General features: G+C 40.7%; 1 protein-coding gene across 3 annotated transcripts in view; it reads right to left on the bottom strand.

Moving 5' to 3' along the window:
* The window catches only part of SLC2A5 (solute carrier family 2 member 5), a 56,907-nt gene that overhangs the window by 7,996 nt on the left and 24,635 nt on the right, over positions 1-24,276 (bottom strand). For 2 of the 3 annotated variants that reach the window (XM_074218530.1, XM_074218529.1), the window contains exons 3-9: positions 13,427-13,525; positions 8,058-8,218; positions 6,547-6,671; positions 2,788-2,940; positions 2,151-2,276; positions 1,291-1,478; positions 833-943 (exon numbers count right to left, since the gene is read on the bottom strand). In XM_074218530.1, the coding sequence (XP_074074631.1) occupies positions 833-943; positions 1,291-1,478; positions 2,151-2,276; positions 2,788-2,940; positions 6,547-6,671; positions 8,058-8,218; positions 13,427-13,525 (963 nt within the window). Of the gene's footprint in view, positions 1-832; positions 944-1,290; positions 1,479-2,150; positions 2,277-2,787; positions 2,941-6,546; positions 6,672-8,057; positions 8,219-13,426; positions 13,526-23,575; positions 23,777-24,276 lie in introns of those variants that run through there. The other variant, XM_074218531.1, reaches the window with a different exon arrangement.

Raw genomic sequence — 24,276 nt, 5'->3', positions numbered from 1 at the left:
TGTTTCCCTAGCACCAGGCTCAGTGATTGCTACTTTATATCTATTTTATTTATATCACTTTTATGGTGCTAATATAGACAGTTATGTTGCCTCTCCTCACATAATGTAAGCTCCTTGAGGGCAGGGTCTGGTATATTATTGTTACATTGTTGTTTTTGTTTCCATAGCAAGCTTAGTGCCTGCTACTGTGTATCTATCTTATATAAACCGGTTTTATACAAGCTGATGTGGACAGATGTGTTGTCTCTCCTGATGAAATGTAAGTTCCGAGAAGGCAGGGACTGTTTCATCTTTGATTTGTGTTCTCAATGCTCAGAATAATGATGGTCAAGAAGTTTCAATAAATGTTTATTAGCCAGCTGATTGAACATTCCTAGAGGACAAAGGCGGGAGAGCTTAGAGCTGACCTAGAGATCATCATCAGTCAAGAGACATGGTATGTAGCATCATTTCCTTCTTTAGTTCATTTTACAAGAAACTGAGACAAACAGGGTGAAGTGACTTGCCCAGGGTCACACAGTTAGTGTCTCAGACCAGATTTGAACTCGGAAAGATGATTCTGTTTGACTCTACATCTGTTGCACTACAGTGCTCCCTAGCTACCCATTAGCATGTAACATTACTGGAGCCTTAATAGTTTAGTGGTGACAGGAAAATCATGGAATGTAGGAAGGTTTCTGAGGATGGTGGGTATCAGAGGGAAGAGATGACTATTTGGGAGTGTCACTTAACTAAGGTAGATTTAGGTTGGGAGAGGGAGTGTGAGCAAAGAGAGACATTAACAGACTTTAATAATAAAAAGAAAGGTCATGGGGACATGGAATATACATACAGCTAACAAGGTCATCACCACGTTGACTGCACCTGTCCCCGCAGTGACATATTGGACATCATTGTCATTCACTCCTGCTTTTCCATAGATCTGGTCTGCATAGTAGTAAACCTAGAAACCATAACCCAGGAAATATTAGAGGGGGGGGCCAAAGCAAGAAAGAGCAAAGGAAGGGGTGATAATGTTGGCAACTGAGGCATTCAGAGCTGTCCTAACCCTAGGCCCCTAATGTGTTTCAGGGGATATATGAAAGAACAGGAAATCTTCTCTTCCCCCATAGGAGACTCCAAGTTCAATTTTTCCATTAGCCTTGGAATTTCCTCATACAAGCCCCCACTACATTGATCTCTGATTCTCTCCTGGACCTTAAGATTCTTTCACATGTTGCTTCTTCTATAGAACTCATTCCTAATTCCCTCCAGGGCCTTGGGATTCTTCCTTTCATTTTTTTAACCCACCGCATTGACTCCTGAGAGTTGTTGACCAGCCATTAAGATGATAATGGAAATGAGCTGCCATCTAAGGGACTTTATAGTAAAGAGTTTCAGCACTGACACTCTGCCAGCAGCCTTCTCCATCTCATCCTCCATTCGAATCTCCTCTACCTCAGCCTCAACATTATCAGAACTTCTCAGTTTCTTTAAAGCTGAATGAAAGAATAAGAAAACAATTTGGAATTAAGCACATAAAATGACATCCCTTTGATCCAGAGATACCATTGTTAGGCATATCCCTTAAGGAGGTGATTAATGAAAAGACAAATCCCATTTATCAAAATATAAAACTAGAAACAAAATAGGTGCCCATCACCTGGAGGATGGCTAAACATTTTGTCGTCTGTGGATGTAATGGTATATTACTGTAGTACAAGAAAAGAGATGAATACAGAGAAGCATGGAAAGAGCTACATGAACTGATGCAGACTGAAGTGAGCAGAGCAAAAAAACTAATATGTACAATGACAAGAATCTAAATGGAAAGAACAATTGCCATAAAACAATTAAGATGAATATTGCAAAATTACAGAGAACTTGATCCCTGAGAAGGGACAATGAGATGACATCTCCACTCACACTTTTGAAGAGGTGATATCTAATGGGATGGATAATAGCTTTTTATTTTTTCATATTTTTTAAATGTATTGATCTGTTTTGCTGAGGGTCTTCTCCTATCCAGAGTGCTTTCCTTTACATCATAGCAAAACATACAATTATCCCTCTCCCTGAGATCTTCAACCAGATCTGCTCTCTCTCTTCTAATTACCAACTGTCTTCTTGACTTTCATAAGATCTATCCAGAGATGGGGGGGGAGCTTTACCTTTTCGGGCTCCTTCTTCATCTCCTTTCTGAATCAAGGTGTACCTGGGACTTTCTGGGAAGAAGGGCAGAAAGAACAGCTGCAGAACTGCAGGGATCCCAGTCAGGGTGAGGAGAGTTGGCCATCCTACAAGAGATCACAGGAACACAGTCAAGAGCTGGAAGGGGCCTCAGAGGTCATCAAGTCCAACTGTCTCATTTTACAAATAAAGAAATGCAAGCCCAGAGAGGGCAAGTGGTTTGTCCAACCTCATACAGGTACTAGTTGATAAAACTGATATTTGTATTCAAGCCATTGATTCTTCTTTGCCCATTACAACCCTTCCCAAACTACCTTTTCAGACTGAAATTCTACATTTTCTTCAGTCTACAATTCTGTCAAAATAACCAACTTGTTATTCCTTACACATTACATCCCATCTTTCAAATCTGTGCTTTGTGTTGTCTTGGAATATACTCTTTCCTTACCTCCATCTCTAATAAGAATATCTTGTTTCCATCAAGACTTTCAACCTCTGTAGGAGCCAGTCCTACTGCAACTACTAGTACCCTCTCTTCTTCCCATACTTCCTCTCTTCAACGACTAGTGACAATGGAATAACACACTAACCAGTAAGAGCTCAACTCATCAGCCTTACCCTCTTCATTTGCAAGGATGCTCCGAAGACCAAAGATCTGGGCTACAAGGATTCCAACAGTAATAAATAGCTGAGGGACCACACCAATGGCCCCTCTTAGGTTTCTAGGAGCCAACTCTCCCAAGTACATGGGAACCACATTGGAGGACAGACCTGATATGAATAAAATTTAAAAAATTAGGATGTTAGCTTTATTGGGGGGGGTCTTATTCTTGAATATCTCTCCAATCTCAGTATTTACATAAGTCCAATCCTTTGTTTTCTCAAAACTACAAGAGAAGAAAATGTAGGAAATGGGTCAATGCATGAATCTTTAATGAAAATCTTTCACCCTTTGGAAAGAAGGGTTTAAAATTTCTATATAAGATTAATTATTGTCATGGGGATGGGGAGAGAGGGAAGGGAGGGAGGTAAAAATGTAGAACTCAAAAGCTTATGAAAACTTGAATATTGAAAACTATCATTGCATGTAATTGGGGGAAAAATAAGAAAACATTCCCCCCCCAAAAGGAAAGAAGGGTTCTAGAGAACCAGAAATCAGCTAATTTGACCAGAAATAGCTAGTTCAGGAATCTCATGGGAAAAAGTTATGGCCTCCAGAATGGTATCATTGCTGAAACTTAGATGAATTGATCCTCTGTTACATTCCATGTTCCAAATGGAACATGTATATATGTATATATATGTATACATACATATATAACACAGATATGTACCTTACATACATATTCTTTCCATTAACAAAAGTGCTTCCTTTCCTTTCTATGTCCTCTTTCCCCCATTTGCAAAGTCCTTATAACAATTTTGCTCAGTCACACAAAATAAATCCCCACATTAACAATGTCAAAAACATCTATATGTCTCAATCTGTAGTCTGAGTCCATCTGGAGGGAGGTAACATCCTTCATCATGAGTATTTTGGAATTGTGATGGGTCATTGTGTTGTTCAGAGATACTAAGTCTTTCTCAGCTGATTATTTTCCAGTATTGCTGTTGATGTGTAAACTGTTCTGGCTCTGTTCACTTCACTTCTGTATCAGTCTTCCCAGATTTATTTGAAACCATCCCTTTTATCATTTTATTATATCACATTCATTACATTCTTGTAGCATCACTTGTTGTCATTCCCAAATTGATAGACATCACTTCCACTTTCTAATTCTTCATTGCCACTAAGAGCTGTTAAATATGTTTGTATATGTAAGACCTTTTTCCCCTCTCCTTTTTCTTTGGGGGGAATAGAATAATGCTAGAAATTTCAAGGTTTGTGTAGAGAAGTCCTTCCCTCCCTCTGTTTGACTTATTCAAATAATAGTTGAAAGCTTCCCCAATTTTTTGGTTACAAACCTGTGGTTTCATTGATATGGGGAATTTGAAATAAAGGAAGCTCCCGCTTCCAGTACAAATGGGCAACTGTTCTGTTTTATAGTCTCAGAGTTTCCTGGGATACTGAGAATCTCAATGACTTGTCCACAATCATACAGTCAATATGTGAAAGAGGTGGTACTTGAGCTTAGGTCTTTTTGTTCTTTTTTTTTTAGGTTTTTGCAAGGCAGATGGGGTTAAGTGGCTTGCCCATGGTCCCACAGCTAGGTAATTATTAAGCATCTGAGACCAGATTTGAACCCAGGTACTCCTGACTTCAGGGCCGGTGCTTTATCCACTGCACCACCTAGCCGCCCCAAGCTTAGGTCTTTTTGACTCTGAAGCCAGTCTCTATCCACTAGGTTAAATGTCCTGGAAGAAAAGTGCTGTTGTTATCCTCAACATCCAGAAAAACTTATGGAAGAAGAGAACAGGCTGGAGAAATTTTGTGGCATGATGGGAGATAGCTTTGGGAGCACATTGCCTTTCTTATGATGAGACAGAGTGAAGATCAGTTACAAAATGGAGTAGGTTTGGAGGGGGATCAAGAGAACCAATCAGCTTCTATCTTAGGAGCACTGGTACCATCTTGAGCTGCCACATATGTTTTCCTCCATCTTGTTTTTCTGTAAATCACTCATGAGAAATTAGAGAGTATAAATCTCTATTGTTCCATACATAAATGCAGGTAGATGCAATTCTTCAGCATCCCTCCATTGTGAGAGTAGAATTTTTCCCCTTCCCTAAAGCTCCTAATCCTTTCTCCAATTAGAAATCAAATGACCTAATTTGTACTCTTGTTTATATTTTGGTAGATTATTTTCTTATATTTAATGGTTTTATTTTATTATTTTTGAATAGCTAAAAATCTGTTTCATTCTATATTCAGGATCTTTGAATTAGCTGGGGAGTCCACTAACCTTTAGTTATGACTACCTAAATATAAATGATTTTTCCCTCTGATTGTTTCCTCAGTTATTAGTAATAACTGTCACATCTAGGGAGGGGACACCGGGGAGGGACACTGCAGTGGATACTATTGGGCAATTAGACAGCAGGAGAGTTCTGGTGTCCTAGGAATGGGAGTGAGCCAACAAAAATGACTTATTCATCTACTAAATCATGGATCAACTGTGGGCCACAAAGATGAAATAGGATTTTCTCCTTAAAAAACCCATCATCATAAGCACTTTGGGATTCACTTCAGGAGGGGGAGAGGCTGGGTATGTAGCAGCAGTTGCAGCTTTAGAAAGGGAGTCTGGGAAGATTCTGTCCCCATTAACACCTATTCCTTATGGTCCTTAAAAGAGGTGTCAGGATTTAACTTGATTAAAACACTATATTTAAGGGACAGAAACATTATGGTGACTGTCAGAACTTCTTAAACTCAAATCAAGTACAGTTTTTGTCATTTAAAGATGGGAAAGGAACTGGCATCTTTACTTTGGAAACAAGAAAAGGAGGGGGTAGGACAGGCTAACTGTGGCTGTCATGAGGAAAGAAGAGGATTGGATTTATTCTGCTTGGCCAGGGAGTCACTCAATCAATAAGCATTTATTAGGCACCAACAGGCACCACTGTGCCCCAGAAAAGCAGAACTGGGGTGGGGTGAGGTGCTAGCTGGCAGTTGCAGAGATGTTCTTTGAGGCTTCATGTAAGGAACAACTCCCCAGGAATCAGAGCTGCTCCAATGGGGAAAATTTCTTCCTCAGGAGGAGATGGGATCCCTTTAACTGGAGGCCTGGATGCCCACTTGTAATAGATGCTATAAAAACCATTGGTGTTCATTTACCCAAGGGACAAGGGATCCTTGCCAATTCTGGATCTCAGATCTAGTCTAAAGTTCTCATGATGAAGAAATAAATAAAGAAATAAATGGACATGCCCCCATTCACAGAGTTGGTATTCAAACTCTTTGATTCTAGACCCAGAGCTCACTCCTCTCTCTCTCTCTCTCTCTCTCTCTCTCTCTCTCTCTCTCTCTCTCTCTCTCTCTCTCTCTCTCTCTCTCTCTCCCACTGGGCCATGGTCACTGGAGGAATAGCAGAGTGAGAAAACATCCCCATCTTAAAATACAGCTAAGTATTCTCTTCAGAACAATGTCCAGAGGTCCTTATGATATAATCAATGGAATGCTGGATCCAAGGTCAGAAAGACTTAAGTTCCAATCATGTCATTGATTCTTAATACCTGTGTGACCTAGGCCAAGTCATTGTTTAACCTCTTGGAGTCTCAGTTCCTTCATCTGTGAAATGGAAATATTATCTGTAATTTATTGAGATCCAAATGAGTTAATGTGTGGAAAATACTTAATAAACTTTAAAGCTTTAGTGAGTGCCTATTACTTTTGCCTTCCCATGAAATCTGGTAACAATACCCTATTCTAGTGATTACCTGCACATATCCCCACCACAATCCGGGCAATGATGATCATCTCAAAGGATCCAGCCATTTTGCTGCATCCCATCAAAATCGCAGGAACAATAGAAAATATGTTGTTGATCAGCAACGTTCCCTTTCTACAGAGAAAAAAAGGGAGAGATGAATTAAGTTCCTTCTCCAGAGAAGAAAGATATTCACTAACTGTTATGGATTCTAGAGAATGCAGTGACTAGAGAACATTCAAACAAGAGTCAGGAAGACCTGAGTCCAAATCCTTCCCCAAGTATTTACACGTTATGGGAACAAGGAAGGGTCATTGAACATCCGTGAACCTCAGTTACCTTTGTCTGTCAAAGGAGAGTACTGGATTCTCTGGAATTCAAGGGCTGCCCAGCTCTAGATCTATGGCCTCACTAGAAGCTTTCCAGAAAAAAAGTTGGATAATCAGTGGTCAAGTGCATGAGAATAGGGCTAGATTCAGAGTTCCAATCCAGTTTCAGTCACTTACTGAGAGATCATTTGAGTTCTATCTGTCTCAGCTTTCTCGGCTATTAAATGGGGTTAATAATGGCACCTACCTATTGGAATTATTGTGTGGATCAAAAGAGATTATATTGGCTAACTTTAATGTACTAATGCTAGGTATAGAACAAATGCTAGGTATAATAATTAAGGTGTTGGGTTCTTGTTCAGGTACAGAATGAGGTCCCTTTTTGACAGATTTTGATTTTGTTCTCAGTTCTCTTCTAGCTCCAAATCCTATAAATGCTTCTTTTAAATTGTAATATTGCTGACATATGTGTATGTGTTTCAGTTCTTATTAATGTTTATGAATCACTTTATATATGTATATTTATCTCACTAGCACTCAAGAAATGCTGTGAGATAGATGATATTATCAATAAGAGGAAGCTAGCTGACTCAGTGGATAGAATACTGGACCTGTATTTATCAAGACCTGAGTTCAAAACCAATCACAGAAACTTCTTGTTAGTTGTGTGATCTTGGGCAAGCCACGTCACTTCAGTTTCCTCATCTGTAAAAATGGGAATAGTAATGGTATCTACTTCCTCTCAAGATTGTTGGGAGGACCAAATGAAATATCTATAAAATATTTGGCAGAGTTTTGGACTCATCATCATTATCTTCATTTGACTGAACTGAGGTCAAGTGATTTGTCTATGGTCATGGAGGCAGTATAAGAAATACGATTTGAACCCAGGTGTTCCTGATTTCAGATCCAGCAATCTATACACTATGTAATCCTGTTCATGGGCACAGGCTGAAGGTTTTTGTTTCTTTGTTTTTGTGCAGCAATGGATTAAGAGTCTTGTCCAAGGTCATGTAGTTAGTATCAAGTGTCTGAGATCAGTTTTGAACTCAGGTCCTCTTGACTCTAGGGTTGGTGCTCTATCTACTGCACCACCTAACTGTCCCTTCAGCCTAAAGCTTTAATCTTAAACATTTAAAGTCCTACTGATGGCTGTTGATGGATTCCTTAGAGCTGGAGAACTCTCACTTACCTTCCACATTTATTTACCATTGGTGCAACCATGAGCGACCCAATTAAACCTCCTAGAGGAAACATGGATACGGTGACAGACCATAGCAGGGTTAGGACTGTACTACTCATATATTCCAAATTCCTTTTATAGTAGGTTTGGTTGTAAAAGTTTTTCATGAGCTGGAAACATAAAAAAGAAGAATTTGGCTTTATTTGGGGAAGAGAAAATTGATAACAGGAAAGATCATGAACAGTTTTCAAGAATCTGAAGAACAATTACATGGAAGAGATACTAGACTAGTTTGACTGGGATTGTAAGAGTATAGAATGTGTTCAAAGAAGAGTAGTAACTCTGGCATGAGGGCTGTCAAACTCTTTACAGGGTTACTTTCCAACTTTGATGTCTACCCAAGCTACCTAACTCTCACTTATGACTCCAAGAAGCTGTAGCAAGGACAGTGATAAACCACTGATAAACCATTTCAGTAGGCAGGCTAAACCAAATTGAAGGTAACCAAGAGAGAGTCTCAAACTCATCCGAGAGTTGTGGGAGGTGTCTACCACAAGCAAGTGAAGTCTTCCACCGGTGGAATGGGTGGATGAGAATACTTTGTTCCAATGACCATGAAGCCAGCTGAAGCAGGTGCTGTGAAACTCTTAGAACTTGTTTAGACATTGAAGGTGCCAAGGTTATTGATTGCATCTAAAGTCATAACCAGTTGTTTTAATTCTGTATTGCCATACTGGATCATGATGACTTTGGAAGAGAGAGTGAAGCTGATGACTGTGCAACTCTACCTCATTTAAATCCAATTTATGTATGCATCAAAAGAGATTTGACCACCTTACCATTCCTATCTCAAAGTCCTGTGGCAAGAGGCAAGTGAAGAAGCAGCAGGTGCAGATACAGTGGGAGCTGCTGTTAAAACCCTGCACACAGACAGCCTAGGCCATAGGACCATTTCCCCACTGAAAGCAGTAATGAGATTTGGCTGCCACCAGATGACTGAGAAGTCAGCCCTTTTAAGGATCACACTTCTCACTTTCTGATGTGAGGAAGAGGTTAAAAAAGGTGCCCTAAAAATTGTCTGCTTATCCAACCCTGACCTGATTGCCACTGCATGCTGGGATCCCACAGTGTGTCCAAGAAACAAAAAAAAAAACCTATGAAAACTTCTTCAAAAAGGATTCCACTCACTATCGGTGCATGGAACATGCACACACTCATAGTTGACACAAGATCCAATAGACCTGAAGGGTGATCAGCTCTTGTTGCAAAAGAATTCAGCAGGTATCATACCTAAATAGCAGCTCTGAGTAAAGTAAAGCTAACAAATGAAGGCCAGCTTACTGAAGTAGGAGTTGGATACACGTTTTTCTGGAGTGGCCACAGTGAAGGGGAACACCATGAAGCTGGGGTAAGTTTTGCAATCAAAACTAATCTAATTAACATTATTGATTGCCTACCAAAAGGAGTGAATGGCAGGTTCATGACAATGATATTGCCACTTGAAGGAAAATGCCATGCCACCATCATCAGTGCCTGTGCTACCACCATGAAAGATTCTGATGAAGTCAAAGAAAAATTTTAAGAAAACCTGGGGACCCTTATCACCAATGCACCAAAAGAGGACAGGCTTATAATTCTAGGTGACTTTAATGCTCTAGTAGACTCAGATTACCAGGGAGTCCTTGGAAGGAATGGAATTGGAAATAGTAACAGCAATGGTCACCTACTAATTGCATAGCTCATGTCCTTCTCAACCCAAACACTGTCTTTCATTACCTAAATGCAATAATACTTCCTCTTAGCAATCATTGGCTTCTATAGACTATGTGATTGTAAGGAGAAGAGACAGGATGTTAGAGTGACCAAGGCAATGTGTGGTGTAGAGTGCTGGACTGATCACAGACTCATCCTCTCCAAGTTAAATCTTCACATTTAACCAAAGCAGCATCCCGAAGGCAAAATGAATACTAGAAGGATTCATGTCAAGAGATTAGAGTGTCTCTCTGAGTGGGAACAGTTTGTTGTTAACTTGGAGGAAAAACCGAGTTATTACACAGTTGGTAAAGTGGAGCAGAAAAAGAGTAGGCAGCTTTCAGAGACCTGGTGTACAGCATTGCACCTGCTCATCTGGATCAGAACTCTCACAAACATCAGGACTGGATTGATGAAAATGATGAGGAAATGCAGAAGATGATAAATGAAAAGTGAGAACTCCACAGAGTTTACTGGCAAGATGGTTTATCCATTTCTAAGAAGGCATTCCATCAAAAGTAAAGCACAAGTGAAGCTTAGAGAGATGCAGGACTCTTGGTTCAGTAAGAAGGTAGATGAAATTCAGTTTTATGCAGATAGCAACAAACCAAAGTTCTTTTAAATAGCCCTGAGGCTATTTAAGGGTCAAAGACATAGGGCACATCTCAACTTCTCAGTGCTTATGGATCTACATTAATTAACAAGAGATATGTTTCTAGAGAGATGGGTTGAACACTTCCATAGCGTTCTTTACAGACTATCATTGATCAGCACAGAAGTCATTTACCTCAAGTTGAAGTCAATCCATCCCTTGCTGAAGTTCCAAATGAAGAAAGGTTTTGAATGCCATTAGGCTCCTTTCAAGTGGCAAAGCACCTGGTACTGATTCTATTCCAGCTGAGATCTATAAGGTGGGGGAGTTCATTGCTCATCCAAAAAGTGACTAATTTTCCAGGTTATATGGCATGAAGAGATTATCCCCCAAGAATTCAAGGACCTATCTCTATAATGGTAAAGGAAATAGATTGTCCTGTGACATCACAGGGATATTTCTCTTTTAGTCATTGCTGGTAGCCAGAGTCCTTCTCAATAGACTGATCCTTCATTTGGAAGATGGTCACCTTCCTGAGAACCAGTGTGGTTTCAGAAAGGATTCGTGAACAGTCATTATGGTGTTTGCTGCCTGACAACTCTAGGAGAAATGCCAGAAGCAGAACAGAGATTTGTATACAATGTTTGTGGATCTGGCCAAGACTTTTGATACTTTCAATCATGAAGATTTCTGGAAAATAATGTCAAATTTGGTTGCTGGAGAAGGTCATCAGTATTATACATCAGTTTCATGAAAGCATACTCTTGAGATTTCCTGGTAACCAATGGAGTGAAACAAAGATGTGACCTTGCTCCCATGCTTTTTAGCATGTTGTTTTCAGCCATGTTATCAAATGCCTTCACTGAGGATGAACTCAGCATCAAAGTCTGTTACTACATTAACGGTAATTTCTTCCACTTGAAAAGGTTACAAGCCAAGACCAAAGAAGAAGGAATCATGATGCATGATCTTCTGTTTGCAGATGCAGCTTCTGAAGCTGAGATGCAACAAAGGATAGATCAATTCTCTGCTACTACTGCTAATTTTGGTCTAACAATTTATAACCAAGAAAACAGATACTCCATCAGCCAACACCACACCATCCATATGTGGAACCATTATTTACAGCAAATTGAGAAGTTCTGAGTACTGTGGACAAGTTCACTTACCTTGGCAGTGTCCTTTCCAAGGAGGTACACATTGACAATGAGATTGATACGTGCATTGCCAGAGATAGCTTATTATTTGGGAGACTCCGAAAGAAAGTATGGGAGAGAAGAGGTATTAGACTGACTACCAAACTGAAGGTCTGCAGTGCCATTGTGCTGACCTCATTGCTATATGCCTGTGAAACCTGGACAGTCTACCAGCGCCATGTCAGGAAACTGAATTGCTTCCCTTTAAATTGTCTTAGGAAGATTGTGAAGATCACCTGGCAGGAGAAGATACCAGATACTGAGGTCCTTTCTCAAGTTAAATTGCTGAGTTGGAATGCTCATTATTACAGGGAGTGCTGCTACGATGGACTACACACATTGTTAAAATGCCAGACGTATGTTTGCTTAAAAGACTCTGCTATGGGGAACTCACACAGGACAAGTGCTCACAAGGGGGTCAGAAGGAACGATACTAAGACACCCTGAAGGTCTCTGTACCACATGAAAGACATTGGCACAGGAGTGCCCAGTATGGCATGCCCTTATCAGAGAGGATGCTATGCTCTATGAGCAAGGTAGAATGGAAGCAACTCAAAGGAACCATGACAGACGTAAATTTAGAGTAAACACCCCAGGTGTTCCCATGAACTATTTGTGTTTGACCTGTGGTAGAGCATTCTGAGCTCATACTTGTCTGATCAGTCACAGTTGTTCATACTGTCATTTCTCTCAAATATGGTGATGTCATTTTGGTCTTCTTCAACAAAGAATGACAAGACTCAACCAAGCTGGAACTTAGAGGAAAAAACTCAGAGGAATGGGGCCAGATTAATCAGTTTTATCTGCATGTCAGGAGACCCTTCCTAATGGTAGGAGCTGTCCAAATGAGGAGTGGCTGACCAGGGGACAGGGCTCTCCCTCAATGGGAATCTTCAGGTAGAGACTGCATGACCACTTGTTGGGAGGGGGCAAAGGAAATTATCATTTCAGTGTGAGTTGGACTAAATGACCACTGTGATCTCTTCTAACTCTGGAGTTCTGGGTTGAGTAGGGAAAATAATTGACTCTCTCAAGCACATCCCTTTCCAATGCTCTTAAACAAACATTAGCAAGATTGAATAGAGGGAAAGGATGTTTGGATCAAGTTTTCTTCAAAGGAAAAAACTCATATTGTAACCTGACTTTGCCAATGTAACTGAAGAAAAGGTCAGACAGCTGTCAACAATCAGTAACACTCTTTATTGAGCACCTATTATCTGTAGAGCTTTGGACCAGTCAGGATAACTGAGGAAAGGTTGCTCCATCCTCATTTCTCACCTTGTCCACATTCTCTTATTAGATCACAAGCTGACAAAAGCTCAGGCCTGGAAGGAACCTAGTCCAACCCAGACCTCACTAGGAATTCCCTCTACAGAAAACCCAATAAGTGGTCCTCTAGCTTCTGCTTGAAGGACCTCCACTGGAGGGTAATCCACTAACTCCAGAGCAGCCCATCTCACTTTAGGATGACTAAAATTGTTAGCAAGTTTACTTTTCATGGGACCAAATCTGTCTCCCTACACCGCCTATCTACACTGCTCCTTCATCTGGCTTCTGTGAGCAAGTCAAATCTCTTTTCCTCTACCACATGTGGTGACCCTTCAAAAACATGGAGAGACTTTTGAAGATGTCATGCAGATTACCCCCTCCCCAGCAAGTAAGTGATCATCCAGCCTCTGTGTGAAGACTTCCAGTGAGGGAGATCCCAGTCCCTAGTCAGTCATTCCTTCTTTCTTTTATATTTTGTGTCTCCCCTTAGTGGTGAACTAAGGTTCTTGGTGAATATATGTTGAATAAATAAATGAATGATTCGATTCATTTCCCTGGTCAGCACCTACCTCTGAGGGAGAGTTGATAACAGCGACATTGTATCCATACTGGAAAGATGATCCAAATGCAGCCACCAGTGTGACCAGCCCCAGTATCAGTGTGAACTTCTGTGGGAGAGATAGCATCTTAGATTTAGGGAACTTGGAAGCAAGAAAAGTTATCACTGTATCTGGGAACTTTGCTCCCTTGCTGCTTATGGACCTAGCCTTGGAGAAAAATTTAATGGAATGCCAAATCCCAGCGTGTATGACAAGAGTCCTGTTGCTTCCTTTTGGTTTTCCAGCTTCAATTAGGCTAATCAATCAATCATGAAGCATTTATTAGGCACCTACTTTGTGCCAGCCACTCTGCCAAGTACTACTAGTCTTAAGGTTAGTTAAATCTCTTTTTACCTATAACCTTAAACACAAAGGCCTCTGAAGCTTAACAAAAAGAAAAAAGGAAATTGATAAACAGTCCCATCATTGCTTTTCCTTTAGATTTTGTGGTATGGCAGAAAGGTCACAGGATCCAGAGTCAGATGACCTAGGTTCCAATTTCATTTCTGATGTTTAAATCACTTAGCCTTTTTGGGACTCAGTTTCCTCACCTGTAAAGTCAAAACAAGGAGCAGTGTGGGTGGGAGGTATAGGGAGGCATATCTGATCCCACGAAAAGAACATCTTCCTAACAAGGTGTTGGATTTCATGAAGTCCAAGGTCCCTTCCAGGGCTAAAGCTATGATACTTGCAATTTGAGCTTGTAAAAGTCACTACATTTCCCTGGATCTCAGTTTCCTCATCTTTAAATAAGGGAGATATCTAAGGTAGTTTCTAGTTCTGGTTCTAGAATTCTAAGGGTTTCTTTTGGGTTCAAAAACCTTCTTTCTTTACAATTACCCCATGAAGAAGGCATGACAACTATTAACATTTCCCTTCTATCAATAAAGAAAATGAACCTCAGAGGGAAGTGACACTGAGGGCTCATACATCTAATGGGAGGAAGGGTCATTATTCAAACTCAGGTCTCAAGTTCAAATTCTTGGTTCTTTCTTCTATATTGCCATTCTAGAGAGAAAGCACACAAAAATCATACTGAGGGAGCACGTCTTGTGTTTTTCATGTAAGATCTCACTTGAGGATTGCTAGAGTAAACACCATCTGTGTTGTGATTGTCACTTGGCTGATGGAGAAACTGAATTCCCATTTATAGCATTCTTTATCAACAGACAGAGGCATCATTAGTCTAAAGTGAGACTCTAGGGTCCACCTATAAATCTATTCAATCATATCTGTAAAATGCTTTGGAAAATTTAAAGTGATATAGAAATATTACCTAATATTATAACAGTATGAGCAAAAAAGGCTTCATTTGAAGAGGGGTTGTTACTATTATTTCCTGTTACATATCTCCTTGTCTAACTCTGCAGAGACCTACTCACCTATCTACAAAGATAAGCTTAGCACTTCAGTGAGGCAGGGTAGTCAGTTAACTGTAAAACATGAATGATTGGCATCTATCTCCCAGGCTTGTTACATTCAAATGAGCTTATGTGTGAAAGATCTTAGGGCACTGTGGCCATTCTAGCTGTTTTCATTAGTATTGGACTGAATGGGTATCACCTCCATTTTATTAAGAAAACTTTCAGGCAGGAAGCCCTGGGTTCATAGTCTGACACTTTCTAGTGGAGTGATCTCAGACAACTCATTTCACCTTAGCCTCAGTTTTACCATCAACAGAAGAGGCATAAGAAGGTTGTTGTAAGCCTCAAATGAGATGATACATGAGAGGTGCTTGTAAAAATTCAAAGTGCAACATTCTTTTCAATTTTAAAGTTAATGGCAGCAGGAAGGTGATGCCATGACATGCATGTGATTTGGATTTGAGTGAAGGGGGTGCTGAGTGAAGTGATCAGTCTCATTTTCTCCTCCATAGCCATCTGGGTCCAGTGGCCAGATATGAATCAGGATCACTGGAGATGACCCTGAATGGGAGGTAAGCAGGGTTATGTGACTTCCCAAGGTCACACAGCTAGTATCTGAGGTCACATTTGAACTCAGGTCCCCCTGACTTCATGGCTAGCACTCTTTCTGATAGCTACCCTATTTCTGATATAGTGTGGCATAGTACATAGAAAACTGGTCTCAGAGATGGGAAAACCCTTAGCTCTATAATCCTGGGCAAGTCCCAAGATAATGGCAGAGGAAGTGTTGATTTGCAGAAGTAGAGAGAGATTCTTTTAACAAATGAAGCCACAACTGTCCTTTCCTTATCCTGATCTCTGGTGAATGGAAGAGTCAAAAGGACAGGAATTATTTCATTTTTGATTCACAGATCTGAAGTGAACATAACAGCTGGGTCATAAATGTTTGTTGAATGAATCAATGATCTTACCACATCTAAGGAGAATCAGCAAGCATTTATTAGGTTCCTATTAAGGACTAGGGCTCTGTAGTAAGTATGGGGGGAGTCAAAGACAAAAAAAGGAAACAGATCCTGACTTCAAGGAGTTTACATGCAATGATAAAAGACAGTATGCCCACATAAGTATATGTAGACACTTACTTAATATCTGTGTGACCCTGGGTAGTCTCATAATCTCTATCGGCCTCAGTTTCCTCATCTGTAAAACTGGGATAATATTATCACCTATCTCTCAGGGTGGTTGTGAAGATCAAATGAAATATTTGTAAAGTGATTTGTAAACTTTAAAATGATATTTAAATATTAGCTAAAATTATAACAGAATATGGACAAAAAAGACTTCATATAGATTAGGGAGGAAACAGCAGTTGTGATGAGCAAACCCTCCATAGTGGGTGTGATGTATATGCATGTGTGTATATAGGATGTGTGTGTGGTCTATGTATCTATATGGGGTTTGGGGCAACTAAGTGACATAGTGGATAGAGCACTGGCCTTGGAGTAAGGACAGGAGTTCAAATCTGACCTCAGAAACTTGACTCTTACTAGCTGTGTGACCTTGAGCAAGTCACCTATGCCTGATTGCCTCACATCTAGGATCATCTCCAGTTGTCCTGATTCCTATCTGGCCACTGGATCTAGATGACTCTGGAGAAGAAAATGAGGCTGGTGACTTAGCACAACTCCCTTCACTCAAATTCAATTCATGAGTTTGACTTCACCTCCCTTATGTCATGGTCTTCTTCAAGAATGTGGGGTGGCTAGGTGGTGTAGTGGATAGAGTACTGGCCCTGGAGTCAGGAGTTCAAATCTAACCTCAGACACTTAATAATTACCTAGCTGTGTTAACCCCATTTGCCTTTGCAAAAACCTAAAAAAAAAAAAAAGAATGAAAGACAAACATCATCATTTGTATAGGGGCATGTGAAATGTATGTTTATATGTGTGGTGGGTGTGTTTTATGTAATATGTGTGGTGTGCTTTTGTGTGTGTGTGTGTGTGTGTGTGTGTGTGTTTGTATGTGCATCTGGTAGATGGGTACAGTCAGAAGTTAATAAGTGAAACAAATATGATACCCCACTTCCACCACCCATGATCCCCTTGAAGTTCTTGGAGGAAGGTGGAGAGACAAAGGCAGAAGAGACAGACAAATGAACCCAGAAAGAACCAGGGGAGCAAGAAGGGGGATGGGAGAAAGGAATCCTACTAATGAGAGAGAGCAGATTCCTGTGACCATGCCAACTTGCACCAGGATGAATAATCCAATTAACCATGAAGACATCAGGAGGATTCTGCTGGAGAAAAACTCTTCTCAGCAAGAAAAATTGGATCCAATCCAATAATAATGAAAACAGCTAGAATGGACACAGTGCCCTTATATATTTTTTTTTACACATTAGCTCACTTGATTGTAACAAGCCTGGGAAGTAGGTGCCACTGTTATTCCCATTTTACAGTTAAGAAACCTGAGGTTTAGACAGATTGAATGATTTATCCAGGATCACACAAAGCTAATAAGAGACGTATAAGGAATTTAAATTCAGCTTTTCCTGACTCCAAGTACTGGGATAAAAAAAACAGAAAGGCAAAAAGCCAGTCCCAGCTCTGGAAGAGATCACATTCTAAGGAGGGAAATAGCCAGAGAACAATTACATATAAAAACAACTGTGTGAAGGCAAATTGGAAATGAACAGAAGGGAGGAACCAGAATTAAGGTTTCCTGTAGAAGGAGGATAGAGGAATTTTAGCCTAAAGGAAGCTGGAAGGATGGTCAGAGAAAATCAAGGTTTTTTTTTTTTTTTGAATAATAGCAAGGAAACCAATTTCATTAGAGGGGCAGGGAAGGTATAAGGTGTAAAAAAAAATGAAAATGTTGGAGGGGGGCGTCTTATGAAGGGCTTTAATTACCAAACACCAAATGTTATATTTGATCCTCTCTTGGGGGTAGGGAATCTCTGGCCCACAGGCTAGATTGGTGTTGCCAAGGCAACTGCAGACAGGGACTAGAACTTAAATCTAGATGTTTTTAGGGATGAATCAATTAAATGTTTGACCAAATGTAGACCTTGTATGATGTTATAAATAGCCAAATTGCCCTTGACTGAACAAAAGTTTCCCACCCCTACCAGGAATAGGAAGCCACTAGAATTTCTTGAGAAGACGGGTAAGAAATCACTTTTACTTTAATAGCTTGAGTAGATGTAGGGAGAGACTTGAGGCAAGCAGATTAACTAGGTGGTAATTATAATAATCCAGGTATGAGAGGATAAGTGTCTGCACTGGAGGGGTGGCGGTGTCAGAGGAGAAAAAATGACATATTAGAGGGATGCTGCTGAGGTGAAATTGATAGATCATGGTGAGAGATTGGGTATGGGAATGGAGAGAAGCAGACACAGAGAGAGAGACAGAGACAGACATACATACACCCAGACACACACCCAGACACACACACACACACACACACACACACACACACACACACACACACACAGAAAGACAGAGACGGACTGACAGAGAGAGTAAAAGAGCTCTAGGATGATTCTTAGGTTGAGAGTCTGAGGATCTGAGAGGATGGTGTTGCCTTTTCCAATAATAGGGAAAGGGGGGGGGTCGGGATTAGGAGAAAGATTATGAGTCACATTTGGATTCATTGAGTTTAAAATGGGCCATTCAGTTCCAGAAGTCTAATGGACAATTGGAGAGGCAAGGTTGGGGATCAGCATCTTATGATATTGTTTTTTCTGGGGAACAGAGAAGTGAAGGGCCATGATGGAAAGAATGTAGGAAGTCCTAACCAGGTCCTCATCTAGAACTGTTCCTGAACAGGATGGCCACTGATTGCCAGCTACCTGATGGGCTCCAGTGGACCCTACAGAGTCGGAGATAGGGAGGAAAGTGGAGGAAGGAAAGGAGTAGATCAACTGAATTCACAAGCCATAAGTGAGAGGGATTCCTCACCTCCACTACCAATTCATCTAACAGCACTTTCCTCTACTCCCTCCTCACATTCACAGGGGAGGAGAAGCTATTGTCCCATTGACCAGTTAGTCCTTTACTTTCTATTCACTCTCTCAGTCTCTTTCTCTGTCTCTATCTCTCTGTCTATCTCCCCCCCCCCCCCTTTCTATCTCTCTCTATCTCTCTCTCTGTCACTCTCTATCTCCATCTGTCTCCCCATTTACAGGAGCAGAAGGCAAAAAAGTTCCTCTTAAGATGCAGCTTCAATCAGCCAGCTTTGGGCAAGTTCTGATCCCTTTCAGTAGCTATTTCAGTTATTAAAAAAAAAAAGATGGTAATCGGGACTTATTTGATTATTTAAGATGAAAAGCCAGAAGTCTTAAAGAGAAAGAATCCTCTCCACTCCCATCTGCAGATCCAGCAGAGCTGAGTGGCAGGACACAGTCATAAAAAAGATTGTTATTTTCATAAAATCATAGATTTAGTAGTGGAAGTGATTGTAGAAGCCATTGAGCCCAACCCTTCCATTTCACAGATGAGTACACTGCGAGCCAGAAGCGACATGCTCAGGGTCACTCAGGCAGCAAGTGTCTGCTATCATTTCCTGGCCTCTCTCATGCTATCCTCCAGTGACTAGCCTCTGACCTTAGTCACTCTCCCACCCTTGGTTCATGCATCGAATAAGCAAGCAAGTCCAAGTGAACAGCTTTCTAGTTTTTATAACAAAGAGGTTAAATAACACAGAATTAGGAGGTAAGCACAAATGGGAGGTAAGTAACCAGGGAATGATTTGACCAAAACAAATTGTTTAGAGCTGTGTCCAGTGAGAATGAAAATGGATTTTTCTCTCTTTCACACTATCTGTAATGGATTGGAGTAAAAAGCAGAAATTCTGACCTCCATTGGATTTATCTGATAGGCAATGACCAGTTACCATTCATGTCTTACCCTCTGATTGTGGGTGTCTACCAAGGCTCTGTCCAGGGTTCTCTTTTCTCCTCTATCTCCATTCTCTCTCTTGGTGGTCTCATAGGCTTCCATGGGTTCAATTAAGATCACCTTCAGATGATTTTCAATCACTCACCTTTCTCTAAGCTCCAGACCTACATTTCAGTGGTCTATTGACCAACTTCATCTGAAGGTCTTATAGGCACTACAAACTTAATAGGTCCAACACAGGGCTTTACCTCTAAATATTCTTTTCAGTTTTCCTTTTCCTGTTGAAGATACCACTATTCTTCCAGTCACCTAAGTTGTCAGCCTAGACTTTCTACTTTCATCCACCATTATATCCAATAACTTGCCAAATCTTATCAATTCTACCTTCACATCCATCCCCCTTCTCTCCATTTATACATCTGTTCTAATTGGGTCTCATCACTTCTTGCCTAGAAGTGTTTCTCACTTGATCTCCCAACATCCATTTTCTGCCAAATACATATTCCTGAAGTACAAGGTTGGGCACGTCCCTTCCTTGCTCAAGAAATTTCATGTTCTCTCTTGACTCTGGGAAGAAATAGAAACTCCTTGTTTTTGCATTTAAGCCCCTTTCTAATCTGACTCTAATCTCTATTTCCAGGTTGATTACATATTTCTTCCCCTCCCATATCCCTACCACATATGAAATTCCATCTCCTATCTCAGGCTTCAACCCTCCTCACTTGGGCTCTAAGATAGCTAACTAGGACCTAATATGTTCTGTCATTTTTTTTCTCCTTTCCTGGATGACTTAGACTTTTTGACAGCCTGGGGGGAGCACCACAAATTGGACTGGTCCTACAGGCCAGATGTAAAGTGAGAAGATGCTCTCAAAGGCATCTCCCCCCCCATTGCCATCATTAGAGATTCATTCTTCAGACTGCAAACTTCCCCTCTCCAAGAGTCCTATTGTAATACAAATGACCCTGGGGAAGGGAAGGAGTAATGATGTCTTAGCAATTATTAGTACCTTTTCTGAGGATTTTCAGACCATGGGTTATGTTACAGGGAGTACAAAGACCAAGAGTGAAACTGTTCCTATGCTCAAAGGCCACTAGAGGAGGTGATATGTGTCTATAAAAGTCTCTGTAATATATTCCAACACTAGTTTATGGAGGGAGGGCACAAATAACTGAGGGATCCAGGGAAGGTTTCTTGTAGAAACTGCCATTGAGCTGAAGTCACTGAACTGTCATTGAACCTGGTAAAAAAGTAGAAATTCTCAGAGGTAGAGGTAAAGAATGGAGAGTGTGCCAATATAAAAACTAGAAGGTGGGAAATGAAATTGTGTGAAGGATTTCAGGAAGACCTGTTAGACTGAACAGTAAGGTATAGGAAGAAGAATAAATCTAATAGAGATGTTAAGAGAAGATGGGTTCAGGTCGTACAGTCTAAAAAGAGGAGTTTCTAGTTGGTCTTGGAGGTAGATTTTATTGAGTAAGGAATGATAGAATTAGAGCTGCATTTAGGCTTTATGGAGGATGGATCAGAATGAGGAGAGACTTGAAGCCAAGAGACCAATTTGGGAAAGAATACAGGGAAAATTTAGGGAAAGATTGGAGATGGGTCCTAGGCCATTTTCGGTGGGAGGTGGGTGTGGGTGTGGGGAAAACTGTTCTGGGCTCTGTGAGATAAGGGGGAGAGACACAGAAACTAGAAGAGGACAAACATCCAATCTGGCCTGGAGTTTGGGGGTCAGAAGACTATTCTTGAAATGAGGGGGTAGATTAAATAAGGTTTCTTCAATCCTAGATACCTTGCCCCTATGATGCTGCACCCAGAGGTGTGGCAATGCCTGCTCTAGAGAGGACTTGGTACCCTGAGGGGAAGGAGTAGGCTGCCACTTTGCTTCATCTAATGATTTCCTAGATTCTTTGAATGAGTAGACAATTCCCAGGGCTTTGTTTTTGTTTCTTGTCCCAAAGTCACGTTTTCCTGTCCTGCTTCCTTAAGAACTCTGCCCTGACTGGACAAGGCAGTGTGACAGCATTAAAGGTGAAAGTATGGGGATATATTGAACCCTTTATCAGACAGTAAAGGGAAGCTGACCTAGGGACCAACTGGCAGGAGGCCAAACACGTGGATTGCAATTCAACCATGTCCAATGAACTGAACCCCAAGTTTAGAGCTCAAGGAGTCTTAGATACCCAATCCAAGTTCCTTGTTTTGCCCATGAGGAAACTGAGGCCCAGAAGTTAATAATAGTAATAATACTGATCACTGACATTTACAATATTTACAAAACACTTTGATTATATTACCTCCTTTGAGCCACCGAGGGAGGAGGGTACAGCAGGTTTTAAGATATCCTTTTTACTGAGATAAGAAAAGGGGAAACAACTTCCCCATGACTTGTCTTCTACTGAGAGATGCTTCTTCTTTTCAGTATTACTAGTGCATGGTGCACTTGATCACATAGGGCTTGGAATCAAGAGACCTGACTTCAAATCTTCCCTCAGTTACTTTCTAGTTCTATGAGTCGCAGCAGGTTATTTAATCTCTCTGGGACTCAGTTTCTTCATCTGCAAATGACTTAATAATAATCATTGAATTAACCACCTTCTAGGCTGTGCTGTGGGAGAGTGCTTTATAAATGGGTAGCATGATTATTATTATTATTACCACTATGTTTAAATATATAAATTATCACTATTTAAATATATCATTACCATCATATAAAAAATTAAAAATATTATCACTAATTTAAATCTTAAGATGTCTCTTAGCTGTCAAATTTTCCTGTTCTCCTAAGGACTGTTTGGTAGAGATAACTCAGAAACTGAAAAAGAGAATAGTAATGGAAAACTGTATGTGTATGTGCGCACGTGCACGTGAGCACGCGCGTGCGCACGCACACACACACACACACACACACACACACACAGTTTGTGAAGCTCTGATTAGTTTAAAGGCAAAACCCTCCCAATATCCAAATTATCACAACAAATATTTCTATTACCAATATTTTCTGACTTCAGAACCCATCTCTCAAGGGGTTTCATTTGAATAAGGATCTGAGGACACATTTAACTCTGATTTTCAAATGAAAGCAGTGGGATGGAGTGCCAGCTTTCAAGTCAGGAAGACTTAAATTTGAAACCTGCTTCAAACACCAGTTACGACACCCAACCTATGAGTGTTTCAGTTTTCTCATTTGTAAAATGGGGTATCTACATAGAAGGCATGCTATGAGTGTCAAATCTATCTATCTATCTATCTATCTATCTATCTATCTATCTATCTATCTATCTGTCATCTCTCTCTCATCTATCACACTTGGCAAACCTCAAATGACCTCTAAATATCATTATTATTATTATTTCTATTATTTTTAGTCCTTTTCTTGCATGGGGGTTCCAGCTTACAGCTTCCTCCCTCCCCTTCTCACTTAGTTCCTTTTTTCTAACATATTCTAGCCCTTCATAAAGCCAGACTGGGGATAGAATTCAATTCAATTCAAATCAATTATATAAAATATCAAGTGCCTACTCTGTACCAAACAGTCTGTTAGGTACAAAGTTAAAAAATCATTGGCCCTGCCTTCAAGGAGCTTACATTCTTACAGCTGTAAGGGCGACCAAAGATATGCCATATGGGCAGAGGTGGGTGGGGGGGGAGATATCTTCTCTTAGTTTCCTTCTATACTTCTAAGTTCCAAGATTTTTTACCACTGAATCCATCTTTGACTTCTCTTTCCTTCTCTTTCCCTTGGAGAAATTCTTCCCATTTTCATTGCCCACCTCTTCCCTGTTCCTGCTTAGGTTAATCACTCTAAGAGTACGCCTTTCTTAGGCTCCTGTCCAGTCTGTAAGACTTACCCCTTGGGTCTTGGCTTGCCCAGAATCTTCCATTGTTCTTCTAACACAGTAGCACACTTGTGGCTCTCTTTTAAGCAGAGTAAACAGTGTAGTGGATGGAAAGGGAAGACATGTGGGCTGCACTTTGGACGTGCTAGGGAACAGCCAATGGTATTTTTACAGACCAGCCCCAGCCTGCATAGTCCTCCGAGATCCCTCTAGACCTGCCTTCCTTTCACTCAATTCTTGAAATTAATGGCAAAGCTAAAGTTTAAAGGGACAACTGCCCTTTCTCTCACATGTCCGGCTCTCCCCCCTCCCAGCTGAGATGGGAAAGGTGCTGCATTTCTATCCCAGAGATGGTGCAACTCTAAGGGTTATTTTTCTCAGGGGCTTCCTGGAACATTACAGCTGTCACCAGACCCCAAGATTCCAGGCATTATGGGGGCAATGGATAGGGTCAGGAGAAGTTTTCAGTGAGTCCCTGTTAGTGGGGGGGGGGCAGGAGACCTATAGCCATTCTCTCTCCTGGAGATTCTGCCCCAGTGAAAATGAGTATGTTATATACGTTAACTATGGTTCTCCAAATCGGCTATAAACAAGGCAGGTAAGTAAGGTTTTGACTGGGACTTTAAAACTGAGAGGAAAGGGTATACCACTAATAACAGCAAAAATTTCACTCATGCACTCCTGGAGCAGAAACCAAGATTGTTCATGAGTAG

Source organism: Macrotis lagotis, chromosome 1 (assembly GCF_037893015.1).
Source record: "Macrotis lagotis isolate mMagLag1 chromosome 1, bilby.v1.9.chrom.fasta, whole genome shotgun sequence".
NCBI lineage: Eukaryota > Metazoa > Chordata > Mammalia > Peramelemorphia > Peramelidae > Macrotis > Macrotis lagotis.
This window is presented reverse-complemented; position numbering and strand designations above follow the sequence as displayed.